The following is a 16,220-nucleotide window of genomic DNA, read 5'->3' as shown; positions in this document are numbered from 1 at the left end:
TGCGAATTGGAAACAACACCCTTTACGTCCACAAATAAGAAAGGTTCAAGGATTCAGTAGAAATGCATCTCACTCCAAATCCATTAGGGAGACTGAGGCCAGCCTGTTTCAAAATCAGCCAAAGGAGAATAAATTAATTAGCCAATAAAAAAGAACAAAACAACAGCTTCCCTCCTCCCTTGTTTTGATGTTTCTCTATCTCTAGCTCGTAGTTTCAGCAAAAACTGGCGCTGGGCTTTATCTCTAGTCAAGGGCAGGTGCGGGTTGGAATTGTGCCGAGGAGGGGCAGGCACGGAACGTGGAGACCCGATTGTGCCACTTTCCCGGGCACTGGACCGACACTGGGCATCCGCAGCCCGGCGTGGGGAGGACACATCTAGCCTAGTCCGGGGCGCGCATTCCGCGCTCAAGCCCGCGGGGCATCAACACAAAGATCCCGCGGAAGCAGCTGCGCAGCTCTCGTCTCCCCCACCAGCTGGCCCAGTCCCGCGTTCCGGGACGTGCGTTCATTGGTCGGGAGCTCTAGGAGGCGTGGTCCCGTGCTCCACCCTGCCCGGCGGCCACTCCCCCCGCCCAGCTCTGTTTGAGCAGTCTGAGTCCAGCAGCTGGAGAAATCAAACGTGTCGCCAGGTAAGCTGCTGTCCCTGGGACTCAAGGGAAGGGCGTGGTGGAGCATAGGATTCCTGGGAGCCGCGGGGACAGGGCCGAGGCTTGCTCTGCTCTCCTGATCCCCCACTGCGGGGTCTTTCGGCTCTCCAGCTCCGCGCTGGGCGCTGGGTCTCTCCCCAGGACATGCCCCAGTCGCCCGGGCTAGTTTGGGGAGCGCGGGTTACTCACCCTCCCTAAGGGGACACGGGTAGGTGTGGCCGCAGTAGGAGGTGTCCCTGCGGGACTTCGGGTAGTACTACCGCTAGGCCACCTGTTTTGTGCGTGGGCAGCGCCCCCTCCCCCCGCCGCGTGCTTTTCGGCGGACTGGAGGTACTGGGGACTCGCAGCTAGCTGGAGGCGGAGCGGTCCCCGACGGGTCGGGCCTTGCCAGCTGCGTGCTGGACGGCGGGACAGTAGCCAGGCCGGGAGAGGGGGAGCCGCCCTGGCCCCTCGCAGTTGGCCTCTTCTGGGGAGGCGGAGCGGCTGGGCGCACTCTCTCGGTGTTGTCGCGGGGTTGGGGAGAGGGGGCGCTAGGGCGCAGAGGAAAACTTCACCCGCGCTGGCGGCCTTTAGAAGCCGGAAATGCAAGGCTTGGTTTTGATTTTTATTTAAAAAGCCGGGCTGTGAGTCCACTGCTTTTCTGGGGTTGCAGTGTAGGTCTGTGCAGGGTGAACTATAGATCAGCCCTCTCTTGCAGGGTCTGCGTTCTGAGAGGTGGAGGTGCCTCTTTGCAAAATAGGGGACCGCCTCTGCCGACTGGAATACATAAATAACCTTTTCTACCAGCAAGCGGTGTGAGCGGGAATAGCCCAAGTGCCCGGTAAATAGGAGCTACTTTTTATTCCTGCTGGTTATTCTGCCATCCCCTGCCTATGGCCAAGTCTTGGTGCTGTTAGTCTGTTCTCCAAGCTGAAGCCAGAGAGAGAGTGTGAGAACAATTGGTTCATTAAATCAGTAGTGTTGGGTTACACCTGCAGTCCCGCACCGCACCGGAGAGGTGGAGAAGTAGGAGTCAGGAGTTTAGGGTCATCCTTGTCTCCATAACAAGTTCAAGGCCCGCTGCTGGAAATGCTTACACCTGTAATTGATTCCCAGCATTTGGGAGACTTTAAGCAGAGAAACTTGCCCACATAGCAAGACCCTCCCTCAAAACACCAAACCGGTTAAACAAAAACAATGCTTAAAACCAATCCACAAATTTGTGCTTAAAATTGTCCCACATCCCGATTCTTTGTCCTGTTGGGCTCAAACTTTTCAACAGGACCTTCTTTCTCTGGCTGCTTTGTGACTCTGTATGCGGTGTCTCCTAATTCCTGTCTCCTCAGAGTCTGGCCTTCCCCCCCCCTCCCCCATCTCCTCTTGAGTGACAGCCTGGATGGAACCATGGGCCGATACACCCTCCACTCGTCTCACTCCCCAGGGTGAGAACAGGATCTTTGCTGTGTTAGGATCTGAGTAAGCTGTTAGGCCCAGCCTGGGGTTGCGGGAGCGGGGAGTGGGTAGTGGGGAAGACTATGATGATGACGGACTGGTTTTCTTTGTCCTACTGAGTGCTAGCGCAAGAATTAGCTGGCAGCTGCAGGAGGAAGGGTTCTTCCCATGGCCCCAGTGTGACCATGCAAACCAGGGGGCCCATCGTTATTAAGCTCACCTCTTGCTCTGGTACTGTCTACAGTTTGAGCTACTGGCTACACGGTCCAAATTGAGGCAGGAAACTAACGCCTAGGAGAAGATGGGAGAAGGTGGAGCAGAATGTTGGGAGGAGGATTTCAGGGCTAGGTTTGATGGAGAACAGGGTCCACTTGGCCTGGGGCAGGGGACTCTCAAACAGAGCCCTAGGGCAGTGGTGGCTTCTGTCCCGAGGATGGGTGTTCCTGTGGGAGTTCTTGAGGCGACATTATTGGGATGGACTGCTTTGGGTTCCTGGAGCTTCCAGCTTCCGGGCACTCAAGGGTGGGGTTTCCCAGCTGGGCTGCTGGAGGGAGACGGGATAGTTGCTCCTCTCCTCTTCCCTGGCTGTTAGCTCTTCTGTTTCATGGCCCCGCCCCTGGTGTCCCTCCCTTCTGCACGCACAGAATCCAGTCTTCCCCAGAACAATGGAGCAGCATGTGGCTAGCCAGCTTGGCTGCGCTGCCTGCCGTGGAGCCTCAGGCTCCGTCTCTACTCCTGTGTCTTCCCGGATGCCTGTGTCCAGTTGAGCTGATCGGTCTTTCCCTGTCCGTGGCTATGGGCTCTTTTCTGTTAGACTGTGGCCTGGCGGGGTAGGGGTGAAGATGAACCTTGCAATCTCCTGGAGCCCTGACCCCATGCAGTTTGCTTGTGCTGGGTGAGTGTGCCTGTCCATATGTGGCCCCTCCCGCGGAGGGCCTGCCTCTTCCTAGCTGGATAGTTTAGTGGCAGCTGTCTCTTTGGGAGCCCCTTAGAAAGACAGTCTTGAACGTGGGGGAGCAGCTCACTGCTAGGGCCACAGATCCTGCGTCCCAGCACCAGAAAAGCAACCAGCTGCCCATCCCCAACTAACTGACCAAGCAAAGCCATATTAACTCTGCCGCCATCTGTGGAGTTGGAGTTTGCTTTTGGATGTTGGCCAGAGATTCCTGGGAGGCACTCAAGTGGGAGAAGCCCCAGCTGCTGAATCTATTGTCAGTTTTCTCATGGGACAGGGAAATGGTGATGTGCTTACCTGGGCGGCTAGCAGGAAGGGGATTCTAACACCCGGTGCCCATGAAGCCCCTATGATATCAGAAAAAACACTGGCTTCCCAGTCCATGGCAGGGTCTTGGAAGTTCACGTGGCCTGCTCTGTTCCTTTGCCTGAGTGACCCGAGTCTTTAACCTACTTCCCTGCCAGCAGTAGCCAGGCTCTGGACTGGAAAGTGTCCCAGTCCAATGCTCAGCAGTAGCCTTCCCTGGCCACAGACCCACACAAGATTCCCTAGTGTGCAGAATAGGCTTCAAGATGTTCTGGCCTTGCCCAAGGATGAAGCCTCCAGCTTACCCATGCTCTTGTTCCCTGACTCTCCATTTTCCTGTCTTTGAGGAGCCATAAACCACACTCTGCACTAGTCTGGTAAGCACCTGGATCCCCAGCTCAAAAGATTTCCCAGCTGTGTGTGATGGCTTACAGCATGCCTGTACTCTTAGTACTAGGGAGGCTGAGGCAGGAGGATTGCCATGAGATTGAGGACAACTTGGGCTATGCAGTGTAAGATCCTGACTCAAAAAACTGAAAAGCTGGAATGTTGGAAGCTGGAGGCGTTAAGACCAAGAGCACAGAAAGTGCAGGGCTTGGCACATCCCTGGCACAGGGATGGGACATTAGATTTTGGGATGAGCTGTAGAGGGGCTGAGGAGGCCTGCCTGGTGCCTGCTTGAGCTCCCAGAATCTTCCAGGACTTGCTATAAGGCCTATAGAGAATTCCCCGTCTATTTTTGGCTAAGGGCCCCCTTTGCCACATTTCTCAGGATAAGAGGCTGACACCTCTCCCTGGTGAATAGTCAGGGTGGGTATGGCATCCTACCCCCCAGGTCCTGGGCTTGTCTGGCATAGGGGTTTGTGTCTTATCCTGCTGGTGCTGTCCCCACCCTCCAGCCCCACTGAGGGTTAGAAGGTTTCTGCTGGTACATGATGGTGGTGCTGAGCATGCTGTACGCAGCTGAGGATGTGGTTCCGTTGGTAGAGTGCTTGCCTAGGATTCAGGAAGCTCCGGAGTGCATCCAGCTGGGCTACATGAGACTTTGTCTCAAAATAAAAGAGGTATAACGGAGGGGTTCAGGTGTTACAGGCGCTATTCACTCGTTCAGATTGCGCACACGCAAGTGCGTGCACTCTGCCCCCATTCCCCCATATATATATATATATATATATATATATATATATATATATATATAGCCAGCCACTTGTTCATATACTCATAAACACATCCCTTCACATAACTATGCAGATGTGTGTTCATGTGATCATATACATAAACATGCCCCCAAATACACATACGTGTACACATTACACTACACAGATAAACACCTTTGTGTACCTAGTCTAGTCTGACAGTCACGTCATCATCTTGGCCACTTCGTTTTGCCAGAATTTGTCTCAGGCAGAGGCTCATGAGGGTCTAGCCCAGAGCCCCTGCCAGCAAGAGCTTCAGCCCCACCCAGCTCGGTCTCCCAGGAACATCTCGGAGGGTGGGGCTGCACCTTCTCCAGGGCCACACCTGGTACTGCTGGGAGAGCAGGCAGAGGGCAACAAGACAGCCTGAGCTAGGTGTGGGAGTGGGAGCTGGGGGTGTTTCAGCTGCAAGCGACAGACTGCTGCCGTAGACTGTGTTCTGGTATATGTGCAAGGCTAGAGGAACCTCCTGGATACCCCTACCGCGCCCCAGCTGGACTTTGTCCCCTTCCTGGACCAGCTGGTGGGCTGGCTCTCACTGGCCCAGCTTCCTTTCAGCCTCTTGAGTGGCTGGTCTGGGTAGTGGAACAGCCTTGTGGGTCACCTGGGGAGCTCTCAGTTACCACTGCTACCTCAGTCCTTCATTTCTGTGTTCTAGTTTCTTCCACTGTGTAGTTGGGGTGAGTGTGGCACTCCGCACACATCAAGGAAGAAGCTGGATTTGAGGTGTGAGGAGATTTGAGCCGAGAGCGAGGCAGACCCCTTTGGGCCTTTCTTCATTGGCTTGGAGAGGTGGTGGGCGTGAGCAGACAGGCAGAGGGCGCAGAGCCGGAGAGGTGATGAAGACAGCCTTGGTGATGCAACTTGCTTCCTGGTCTGGCCCTGCCCTCTGAACCTTACTTCCTGCTCCTGCCCCACTCCCCAGCCCTCCCTGGCCTGGAACCACGGCAGGCCTCCCCCACCTCCGGGGCCTCCTCACACCCTGCTGTCTGTATCCAGAACAGCCTCCCTCTAGCCTAGGCTAGCCCAGAGCTCTTGGTCTCCAGCTCAGGCGGGTCCAGTTGCCTCAGCCTCCAAAGAGCTCATGTCATAAGCAAGCCCCGACACCCCAGCTTCCCCCACTGTCTCTCCAGTGCCTGACTCTTTTTCCTATTCCAGGCCCATCTTGCACCTCCACTGCATCCCTTCTTATCCCTTTTGCTAGCAGGCTTGTGCCACACACTGGATGTGTTTGTGGAGTGACGTTGTGATTGCAGCTTACAGCAGTGGCTGTAGTGAGCTCTACCCTCAGTGCTCGTATGCATTACCTCATTTCCATGTCATGAGTGGTGTGAAGCTGGAACAATTCCCATTTCTCAGATTAAAAACAACAACTGAGGCCCTGAGAGGTGGGAGGATCTGAACTCAAGTGTCCCCGACTGGGGCTGGGGGAGGGGAGGGGAGAGACGGGGAGACTGGTTAAAACAGGGAAGGGCAGTTCTCCTCACGCTGATGTCATCAGTCCCTGTGGTCTCACCGCTGTCCTGAGAGGCCTGGGTGGGGCCCGTTCTCCCTCTCTGGGCCAGCCTTCTTCGCAGAACTCCCGGCATTGGAACATTCTAGCACTCTATGACCTGTGCTAGAGACTCGACCGGCAGGCCAGCAGACAGGACCTCTTCAAGGTGGGGGCTTCTCTGGACTCGGGGTCCTGCCTGGCTGGGGCCACAGCTAAGAGGTCAGTAGGTAGCTGTGTCACTTCTCTTGAAGGCTGGCCAGTAACATCTTTCCAGCCAGGCAGGACTGAGTCCCCAGAGAGGGGCAGGGAGTGTGGAGGAGAAGTCCGAATCTGTGGGCAAAGAGGCCCTTTCGCCTTGCACCCCTTCCTCCCCTGAGCCCTAGGACTCCAGGTGGAGGGTTGGGGGCTGAAGCAAGTGGGCCTTGCTGGGACCCAGGGACCTAGAGCTGAGGGGGCTGGGGATGCAGCCCAGCTGGTAGAGCGCTTGCCCAGTGTGCACAGAGCCCTGGGTTTGAGCCGCACACCACATAAGCTGGACATGGTAGTACACCGCATAAATCACACTTGAAGGTTGAGGCCCGTGTGGACTACAGGGGACCCTAAACACAACACCAAAAATCAAACTGTAGCTGGGCTGTTTGGAAGACAGTTCTTCATATCTGACAGAGCAATCCAGGGCCACGCACCTGCTCAGGACTGTTCCTGTCTCATTGGCTCTCCTGACCCTGCTGGAGTATTTGGCTTTGCTGTCCCCATCTCCATCCCTGAGTGTGAGTTTGACTCCAAGTCCAGAAAGGGGAAAGGACTTACCTTAGGGCTGACCAAGAGATCTTGTCCTTGAGCAAGGCTGGTTGGTCCCCCCTGTCCTGGGATCACTGTGTACAATGGCCATGCTACCCATATTCTTTAATATTTATCATTTAATGTATATGAGTTACCTGTCTTCCCGCGCACCAGAAGAGGGCATCGGATCCCGTTACAGATGGTTGTGAGCCGCCATGTGGGTGTTGGGAATTGAACTCAGGACCGCTGTAAGAGCAGCCAGTGCTCTTAACTTCCACTCCTTCAGTCGTCTCCCCCACCCCCCTTTAATGTTGGTTTCGGTTTAGTCCAAGCTGCCTTGAGCTCACAGCAGCCCTTTTGCCTCACCCCACTCCCACCCGGGTGTGGCTGGCCTCTAAGAGCCACTGCCTTCAACTCTTGCCTGAATTCAATGCCCCTGAGGGGTCACTGAGATACTCTGATGACCTCGTGGCAGAGAGTAGTGTCTGGGGCTAGGTGTGAGTTTGCTGGGAGAGTTCCTCTTCAGGGGACCCTTAGTGGTAACGCACCTGGTCATGAGCTCTTCTACCAGCCCCCCAGGGAGCCTTGCTGGGCTGTGAACTGCCCTAGGTGTGCTCTGCAGTCAGGGGGAGAGTGCCTGCAGGCTGGGGGACAGGTGAGAAGGGAACAGGGGCAGTTCACTTGCGCTTTTGGCATTGAAGTCCTGCATTGCTTCCCTCCCACAATATTTACCGAGTGTCCTAAGCATGCCAGGGTCTGTGTTGGGGACATAGAGGGGTTACCATAGGGAGTGACCTGGCATATACCCCCCTCCCGCCGTGTGTGTGTGTGTGTGTGTGTGTGTCCCCGTCCAGAGAATAACCTCCACTGTTATTCTTCCAGGTGTTTATTTGAGACAAAGTCTCTCACCGGGACCTAGGGCTCCATGATTAGGCTAGGCTGGCTGGCCAGGGTCCACCTGCCTCCACTGTCCTAGTGCTGGGATTACAAGCGCACACTACCATCTTAGCCTTTTAGAAGATTTATTAGCTGGGCCATGGTGACAAACGACTTTAATCCTAGCACTTGGGAGGCAGAGGCAGGTGGGAAGTTTGAGGCCAGCATGGTCTATAGAGTGAGTTCCAGGATAGCCAAGGCTACACAGAGAAACCCTCTCTTGACGGGCGGTGGTGGCGCACGCCTTTAATCCCAGCACTCGGGAGGCAGAGGCAGGCGGATCTCTGGGAGTTCGAGGCCAGCCTGGTCTACTAGAGCTAGTTCCAGGACAGGCTTCAAAGCTACAGCGAAACCCTGTCTCGAAAAACAAACAAACAAACAAAAAAACAAACAAGAACCCTTTCTTGACAAACAAAACCAAGATTCGTTTTTAACTACATATATATGTATGTGGTCCATGTGTGGCTTTGTGCGTGTGAGTGCAGATGCAGGCTGGAAGCGGGCATCAGATCTCCTGGAGCTGGAAGTACTGGTGCTTGTGAATTGTCCAACGTGGAAGTGAACTTGGGTCCTCTTCAAGGGCAGTAAGCACTCTTGACAGCTGAGCCGTCTCTCCAGCCCTCTACCAGGCTTCTCTATTATACACGCATTGTGGGGATCAAACCTGGGTTCTGCTTGTGTGACAAGTATTTTACTGACTGAGCTATCACCCCAGCACGTGACCTGGCATTTCCTTACACGGTGGAGATGGAGGGAGGCTTGCAGTTGCTATGGGAGCCCAGCGCAGACACCTGAGCCTAGGTGACCTAGCGTGAGTCTCCAGGAGCCTGACTGGGCCCTGTCTAGTCGTCTGAGGCAGGACCCTGAGAGCCCCCCTCTCTCTGTAGGTCAGCCATGTCATCTGAGCCTCCCCCGCCGCCACCACAGCCCCCGACACACCAGACTAATGTTGGGCTACTGGACACTCCTCGGGCCCGGGATCGCTCTCCATCCCCGCTGCGAGGCAATGTGGTCCCTAGCCCTCTGCCCACCCGCAGGACAAGAACTTTCTCCGCGTAAGTCTCGGGCTGGCCATACACTTCCTAAATGGGTGCTGTTACCGGAGCAAGCAGGATCTATTTTCTGGGCGTCTCCTAGAGAAGTGCTAGGTGCCTTCAAACTCAGGAGCCATCCTCGTCCTCTGGTCATCTGTGGGAGCCTGTCCTCCCCGCCCCCCGACTGCATGATAAACACTAGGCTTTAGCCACAGAGGCCTCTTTCCCAGGAGGCCCTGACTTCCTCAGTTGTATGGGGGACAGTGTCTGGGTAGCCACTGGCAGGTGTAGATTTTATGTCCTGTGAGTGGATGCCAGATCTGTTACTAACAGTTTTTGAAAGGGATGCTCCCAAATGTGCTATCTCAGATGGACAAACAGGCCTGAGAAAACGTGCCAAAGTTATCCAGTCATTTCGACAGTTCCATGTGACTCGCTCCCAGGCTTGTACACAAAGCCTGTGTGACTAGGCATGGTGGCCCTAGCCAGGTCTCTCGGAGCCAGAGCTAGGAGAGTTGACTCCAGGGCAGTGGGTGGCTGTTGTAGAAGACTGATGAGTGTCCCCTCACATTTCCTTATCTGTCAGGACGGTGCGGGCTTCACAAGGCCCTGTCTACAAAGGAGTCTGTAAATGCTTCTGCCGGTCCAAGGGCCACGGCTTCATCACCCCAGCTGATGGTGGCCCTGACATCTTCCTACACATCTCTGAGTGAGTTCACTGTAACGTGCTGGAGGTCTGGGCTGGGGGTAGAGGAGGTGTGGTCCTGGACCCATTTGTGTAGGACAGTGTGATGGGCAGGTGCTGGGCAGGAGGTGCATGTGGAGCGTGTGAGGCTCAGGGGAGTGGCCTGGTGAGGCTGGGGCTGTCTGTTTCTTCTGCTCCAGGAAGGAAGCATAGGGTTGGGTCCCTTCTCCTGCCACTTGGTCACTAAGGCTTTTCCTTCCTGTCTGCAAGCCAGCAGGAGTCTGGGGTGTGGCCCAAAAGCCCCCAGCAGTCCCCTTCCCTGTTTGGCTCCTGAGCAGCTTTTGGGTTTCCTAGGAACCCTAAACAGAACTTCTATCCAGACTTTCTTCTTTGGCCTGAGCACCCTGTCCACCCTGACTTCATTTTGGCTGAATTGGGGACTCAGTCCGAAGCTAAGGGCACATGCTAGGCATGTGACTGTCACCCTGACATCATTCTCCCTCAGCCAATGGAAGGCAAAGCCTTTCCCCCCAAAGCCCAGCTAAGTCTGAAACCACAGTTTGAGAAGAAGGGGGGCTGTGTTGCAGCTTCTGTTGTGATGGAAGTGCCAGCTCTTTGACACGGGTGCTGGGGATCCGAACTGAGGAACTCAGGCTTACAAGGTAGGCACTTTCTGGATGGAGCCATCTCCTCAGCTCTGATGACTCTTTTTCTCTCCTGCAGTGTGGAAGGGGAATATGTTCCAGTGGAAGGCGACGAGGTCACCTATAAGATGTGCTCTATCCCACCCAAGAATGAGAAACTGCAGGCCGTAGAGGTGGTCATCACCCACCTGGCACCAGGCACCAAGCATGAGACCTGGTCCGGGCATGTCATCAGCTCCTAGGACCTGCAAGAACCCCTTCTCCTGGGCTTGAGGGAGACTTTGGGGGGGAGGAGGAGCAGGACACTCTGGATATAACATTCTACCATGTGAGATGGGGCCTCAAGGCCAGCATGGCCCCTTTCAAGCATTTCCTGGAAGAAGGGAGTTGTGGGCAGGCAGAGGGTGCTCAGCCACCAACACAGCCTCCAGCCATTGCAACAAGCTCTCACTGTCTGAAAACATTAAAAGCATTTGAAAAGGAGAGGGACCTGCTGCTGTGGCTAGGTGGAGAGGGTGCAGTTCCAGCCCAGGGTGGGTAGGCTAAACCTGCTATTTCCCCAAATGCCCTGCCCAGGTCAGACAAACCCTAAGTACTCCTCCTGGAACTAGACAAAACCCTGGATCTATTTTCCCCGCTGAGGGATGTCACCAGCCCTATGAGACTTCCATGACCCAATGCCCTGTCTGACTTGGGACCAGGTTAGATCCATCTTCTGATTGCCAGTCTGGCTAGCTCCAGGGAAGCCAGCTTATGTATGTGGGGACCTTTTCAGGGGACTTTGCCTCTTGGGGCCTTTACAACAGGTGTGTCTCCACCTTCTGGGAAAGACTTCCAACCCTTAGAAGCTCCTGCTCTCGTCCAGCACTCTTTGACTCAGCACTGATCCCCACCCCTGGGAATGCTGGTCTTTTCTACTTGTAGGTGTAAAGTACCCTCTCTCTGTAGCACTGAGTCTATCATTAAGCCAGTGCTGACGGGAGCTGTGGGGGTGAGGCAGAGGCCTCTGTAGGACCAGCTGTAGAGAGGGAAGGGTGCCCTGCACTTGGGAGGCTGGAACAGTTCTAGGCCAGCCTAGGCTAGAATCTTGTCTCCAAACAACAGGGAACAAGGGCTGGGGATGTAGCTCAGTTGTAGTGCACTCGGCGAGCATGTGCGGGGCTCTGGGTTCCACTGCAAGCATAAACCCCAGAACTTGGACTCTGGTGGCCTTTCATGGTTACGAGTTGAAAGAGAAATACACCTTTGGTGGGAAAGCAAGGCTTCTTTAATACAGCTCTGACAAATACACTGCACCGAGCTACATTGAGCCACTGCCTGCCAGTTTTTTTTTTTGTTTTTTTGTTTTTTTTTAGGTAGGGACTTGCCATATTGCTATATAGCCTAGGCTAGCCTCAAACTCTTAGCACCCTTTATACCTTGGCTTCCTACTTACTGGGATCAGAGGTGTGCCTTCACACCCTGCTGATTTCTTTTATTAAATAGCTTGAACTCTTCCCCAGAGCCCTGTTTGCCCTGGACTGCAACACTGTAGATCTGTAGGTGTTTCAAACAAACTGCTCCTTAGACTCTTTTGGTGGTTGGCTATGGCTTTAGTTGTGATTTAAAAATAATAGTAGTTGGGTAATGGAGTTTTTAAGTGGGATTGAGAACTCTTGTCAGAACAGGGGTACCAATACAGGGGTGACTGGGCCCCCAGTCCAGACCAGAGGCTCCTTTGATAGCACTGTGTGACCTTAGCACGTCTTCTGCATTAATGTAGGTCCATCCTAAGGGGACAAAGGCTGGAACTCTGATGACCACTGTGCTTTCAGACAGACATGGGGGTCAGGGTAAAGTGGAGGATGTGAGTTCAATCCCCAGAAAAAGCAGGCTGTGGCAGACACTTAGGTAGTCCCAGAGCTGGGGAGGCTGGGCCAGGCAGATGCTCAGGGTTGGCAGGTGAGCCAGCCAGTCTATTTGGAGAGTCTGAGGTCAGTGAGGGACCCTATTTTTTGTTTATAAAAGGTGCCTAGCACCTGAGGCATGGAAACAGGTTGTCCTTGTCCATTTGCACAAACAAAAACTAAGTGGTTAGCCGTGTGAGGGCCTTGGGCGGCTGGCTCACCTCTACCACCAGTTTAACTATTTTCTTTGTTGGACTGTTGGCAGACGTTTTTCTACTAGGTCAAAGGTGGCTTTTCCCCCTCTAGGCTTGGCTGACCGCCTAGAGCCTCTCTTGAGGCGCCTCTGTTGGCCAAGGAACAGACTTCCAAAGCCACTCTGCCAGGACCCAGGACGGCTCCCCGAGACTGACAGCCTTCTCCGTCACCCTATTGTTCCTAGCTTTCACTCTGGTATGGTTAGGCTTCGGTGGCCCATGGCTGGCTGGCTAGCGGGCCCTGCCACCAACTGAGCTGCCAGCTACTTCTACTGGCAGGATGGCCTCTGGATTCTTTTGCCTCTGGGCTGTTTTGGAACTGCAGGGCATTGGTATCAGAAAAGACTCTTCAGACAGGGAGTGTCAACAGATCAGAAGGGACACAGTGCTAGTGACCGGGCAGGAGCGAACAGATTCCCAAATCCAGATGTTTGACCCCCTCAGCCACCTCTTTCTCAATAAAGTTTGTTTTGTGCAACAAAATGAGGCGACTAGAGGCTATGTGTGCACGCTTGTGCCTGTGTGAACATGGAAGGCGTTCCACTAGGTCAGGGTGCCTCCCTAGCAAATGGCTGACATCTCTGCAGCATGTTTCTTCCAACAGAGGAAGCTAGGTCTGGAATGGGGCTTGTTTCTGTGGTGGGTTGTAGGTAAATGCCTTGTGGTGGCATTTGGATGCCATGTGAGAAGGGTCGTGGGGTTCCTGCTGTAGATGTCTAAAGGGGGTGTTGCAGCTCCCCGGGGACCATGTGGAGAACTAGAGATGGAGATGGGGTTGTCCCTCATATAGGTCCAGTAAACAGGAAGGCCACCTGCCTTTGTGGGGGAGGAGTAGCAGGTTGCTGATAGGGTAATGACTGCCCAGCACTGGGGTGGTTTTACCAAGGGACAGGAATTTTGATGAGTGGGTGATTCTCCCAGTGGTTGGGGAAATGCCCAGCAAGCCTGCTCAGGGAGAGGCTACAGATGAGGTCAGCCCAGGTTTCTCCAAGTTGACTGGTGTGTTGTGTAGGTGTACCTAGCCTGGGGTAAGAGGAAGTGATTCAATGCTGCACTGTCTAGGAAGGAACGTATTTCAAGTTGTTCCTCAGTGCCTGTCTTCCCATCCAGACATGGTTGGGGACACCCTGTAGGGTCAAGCAGCGTCCCTACATGAGAACCAAGCATTCTAGTAAACGTGTTAGCTCAGGCTTTCCTGAGGCTTCCTAAAAGTTGGTGACCTTGAGTCCTGGACAGGCAGCTTGTGCAGAAGTGACACTTTCTGAGCAGCCCTGGGATGCTTAGGTGCAGCCTCTGCTTCTTGTGATGCTGTCTACTTAACTTCCTACTTTCCCGAAGTTCTTGGTGATCCCCACTTGGTAGGATTGAACTCCTGACAGATAAGACCGCTGTCTAGGAGAACAACTAGTCCCTGGACAGCCACTCGCCACACTACAGGCCCTGCTCCTCCAGCAAGGCCACATGTGTGACTTAACCACTATCATTTTACAGCCATGTGATGCCTGGAGAGCAGAGGCCCTTTATTAGGTGAGAAGTCTGAATGCAGACTGGGGTCTGTGACAGCCACTGTAGGAACTGATAAAGCCTGGAGTCCCCACCTGAAGGCGACCTGCAGGTAGATCACAGCCTCTGGGCCAGCTGGGAACTACAGCAGCCAGGACAGCTAGAGGCTCCAGCGTCACGAGGAGCTGAAGAGCTTTCAGGACTCACGGTGTTTAGTTCTCTGAGGACTGGAGAAGAAGCCATTTGACACCCAGAGTTAGAGTGACCAGATCAAGAAGTGAGGAACAATGCAGTCCCTTTAATGTGTTTCCCTGGGCAAGTGGTCACAGCACTGCCATAAAATCCAAGGAGGATGCCACAGGGTGGAGGTCCTGGCACTCTCCTGTGGGGGTGGACAGAGGTAAAGGGGTCAGCAGCAGGTGCCTGTGTGGGCAGTCAAAGGCAGGGCAGTGGGAGCACATGGTGGCTGAAGGCAGGAAAGGGCAGCACGAGCTCCCAAGGAGCCGGGCTGCAGAACCGTTTACTAGGTGCTGAAAAGCGGCCTGGGAAATGTTCTTGGAAGGCTCCCTGAGGTTCTGGAGGAGGCTGAAGGACTGCAGCTCCTGTGGCTGTGGCCATTGGGCTGTTCCCTGGGTAAGGACTGCAGGCAGGGCTTCTCTGGGTGACAGGTGAGCAGTCCTGCTGAAATGCAGCAAATAGAGCCGGCAAGGCCAGTGGAGGTGGAAACTGTGGGGCCAGCTATCCGTCAGGCAGGTCAAGCTGTGGTCTGTGGCTCATAGACAGGAAGCGGGCTTGAAAACAGAAACATCAACCCTCTGGCAGAACACTGGCTTTAGTTCATGCACCAGCCTCAGCGCAGGCTGGGAATGCATTGTGGAAGTCTTCAGTTCTCTCCCAGGTGGGTAACTGTGGATGCCTTGTATTTTTTCCATCATCAGATCCCTCTTTTTGATGGTCAGATGAAACTGACAACTGTCAGGTTTCCATGAAACCTTGGCTGGTGTGTTGGTGCATGTAGTCAGCATTTGTAAGGCAGAGGCCAAAGACCCTGAATTCTAGGTCAGGCTGGTCTACATTGCAGGTTCTGAGGCAGTCAGGGCTACATAGTGAGACCATGTCTCAAAATAGAGCCCTTCCAAACTCACCACCACCAGAAAACCCCAAACTCATATCTTCAGTTCCACAAAGGGTAAGGGGCCAGGCCTCCGACCTTCCTGGGTACAGATTCCAGGCATGAGCCACCACACCCCGCCACAGCCATTTCTGATTGCATTCTTTCCACTCCCTTGGGGCTGCTGGCGGTGCTAGACGGATGTGGAGGCCTGGCCTGTTGGCATGCCCAGTGAGATGACCACTAGTCCCCGTGACTGGACCATGAGAACACCTGGCTGCAGGCTAGGGACATAGGCACGTGAGGAGGACTCCAGCTCTGGCCCTAAGTGCCCCTGACCCTGAGTGACCTTTCAGTCTTGATGGCCAGGACCCCATTCCTCTGGAGTTAAGGGAAGAGCTCCTCACAGATCCTGCGTGTGTCCTCGGGTGCTGTCACTGTGTAGCCCACAGTTCTGGGGTCTGTGAAGATCTCATGATCATTGCCACCCTGCAAAGACACAACAGAAGCAGTAGGCTACAGTTTGTTCTGGTCCCTGGCTGCTGCAACCCTCATGTTCCTAGCTTAGGGAGCTTTCACCAGTTAATTTCCCCTTAGTTTCCAAGAAAGGAATGACATTTTAGTCACAGTGAGCAAGGAGTTTGACCTTCTCATGAACCGAAATCAAGCTCAGAAAGGGTAATTATGCTCATGAAAAGCACCAGACACCTTTGAGGATCTGGCAGAGGCTTATGTTTTTAGTGAAAAAGAACAGCAAATGACAACCTCACAGCTATCAATTTGTCTTTGTGCCCAGATTTCTCCCAAAAGTCACAAGGAGTGTTGGTAGGGCAGGTAGCCTGGAGTGGGGTTGCTCACACCCTGCAAAATGAACACAGCTGGTCAGTCTGCTCATAGCCACTGATCACACAGCACATACGGTGACTGGGCATTTGAAGTGTGGCCAGTAAGAGGGAAACTGAGTTGAGTTTATTCGATTTGTGTGGTGTATGTATACATGTTCCTATGTGTATGCATGCATGTGTAGCGCAGAAGTTGACTGCCTATCGTTCTCAGTTGCTCTCTATCTCATTTATTGAGACAGGTCTTTCACGGAACCTGGACTTCACTGATTTGGCTAAACCAGTTGGCCAGGGAGTGCTAGGATCCACCTGCCTCTGCCTCTCCAGTGCTGGGATTATAAGCACCCACCACTATGCCTGGCTTTTTACACAGGTGCCTAGTATCTGAAAAGGTCTCTCACTTGGTGGAAAGCATGACCATAAGCCACCTCCCCAGTTTTGAGATTAATTATCATCACCATCATCACCATTTCAGGAAGTCAGACTATATAGCTACATCACCATCATCAAT

The 16,220-nt window shown here is 53.9% G+C and overlaps 2 protein-coding genes across 2 annotated transcripts in view; one reads left to right on the top strand and one right to left on the bottom strand.

Moving 5' to 3' along the window:
* Positions 1–570: 570 nt before the first annotated feature.
* Carhsp1 (calcium regulated heat stable protein 1) lies at positions 571–12,736 on the top strand. The gene is made up of 4 exons (XM_038325146.1): positions 571–630; positions 8,638–8,805; positions 9,371–9,493; positions 10,193–12,736. Exons 2-4 carry the CDS (start codon positions 8,645–8,647, stop codon positions 10,353–10,355), a joined length of 447 nt encoding a protein of 148 aa, XP_038181074.1. The 5' UTR covers positions 571–630; positions 8,638–8,644; the 3' UTR covers positions 10,356–12,736.
* A 1,298-nt stretch (positions 12,737–14,034) lies between these two features.
* Positions 14,035–16,220, bottom strand: part of Pmm2 (phosphomannomutase 2) — a 25,211-nt gene continuing 23,025 nt past the window's right edge. The window contains exon 8 of the mRNA XM_038325144.1: positions 14,035–15,356. Within this exon, the coding sequence (XP_038181072.1) occupies positions 15,255–15,356 (102 nt within the window). The 3' untranslated portion in view covers positions 14,035–15,254. The remainder of the gene's footprint in view (positions 15,357–16,220) is intronic.

Source organism: Arvicola amphibius, chromosome 4 (genome assembly GCF_903992535.2).
Source record: "Arvicola amphibius chromosome 4, mArvAmp1.2, whole genome shotgun sequence".
In the NCBI taxonomy this organism is placed as follows: Eukaryota; Metazoa; Chordata; class Mammalia; order Rodentia; family Cricetidae; genus Arvicola; species Arvicola amphibius.
Note: the sequence above shows the minus strand (reverse complement) of the source record. Positions and strands in the feature narration are given on the sequence as shown.

Bases quoted from the DNA above. Each gene is read 5' to 3' on its own strand.
- Carhsp1 (XM_038325146.1), top strand. From the start codon at position 8,645: ATGTCATCTGAGCCTCCCCCGCCGCCACCACAGCCCCCGACACACCAG. The intron at 8,806-9,370 runs GTAAGTCTCGGG...CTTATCTGTCAG, and splicing joins AGGACAAGAACTTTCTCCGC to GACGGTGCGGGCTTCACAAG. The intron at 9,494-10,192 runs GTGAGTTCACTG...TCTCTCCTGCAG, and splicing joins ATCTTCCTACACATCTCTGA to TGTGGAAGGGGAATATGTTC.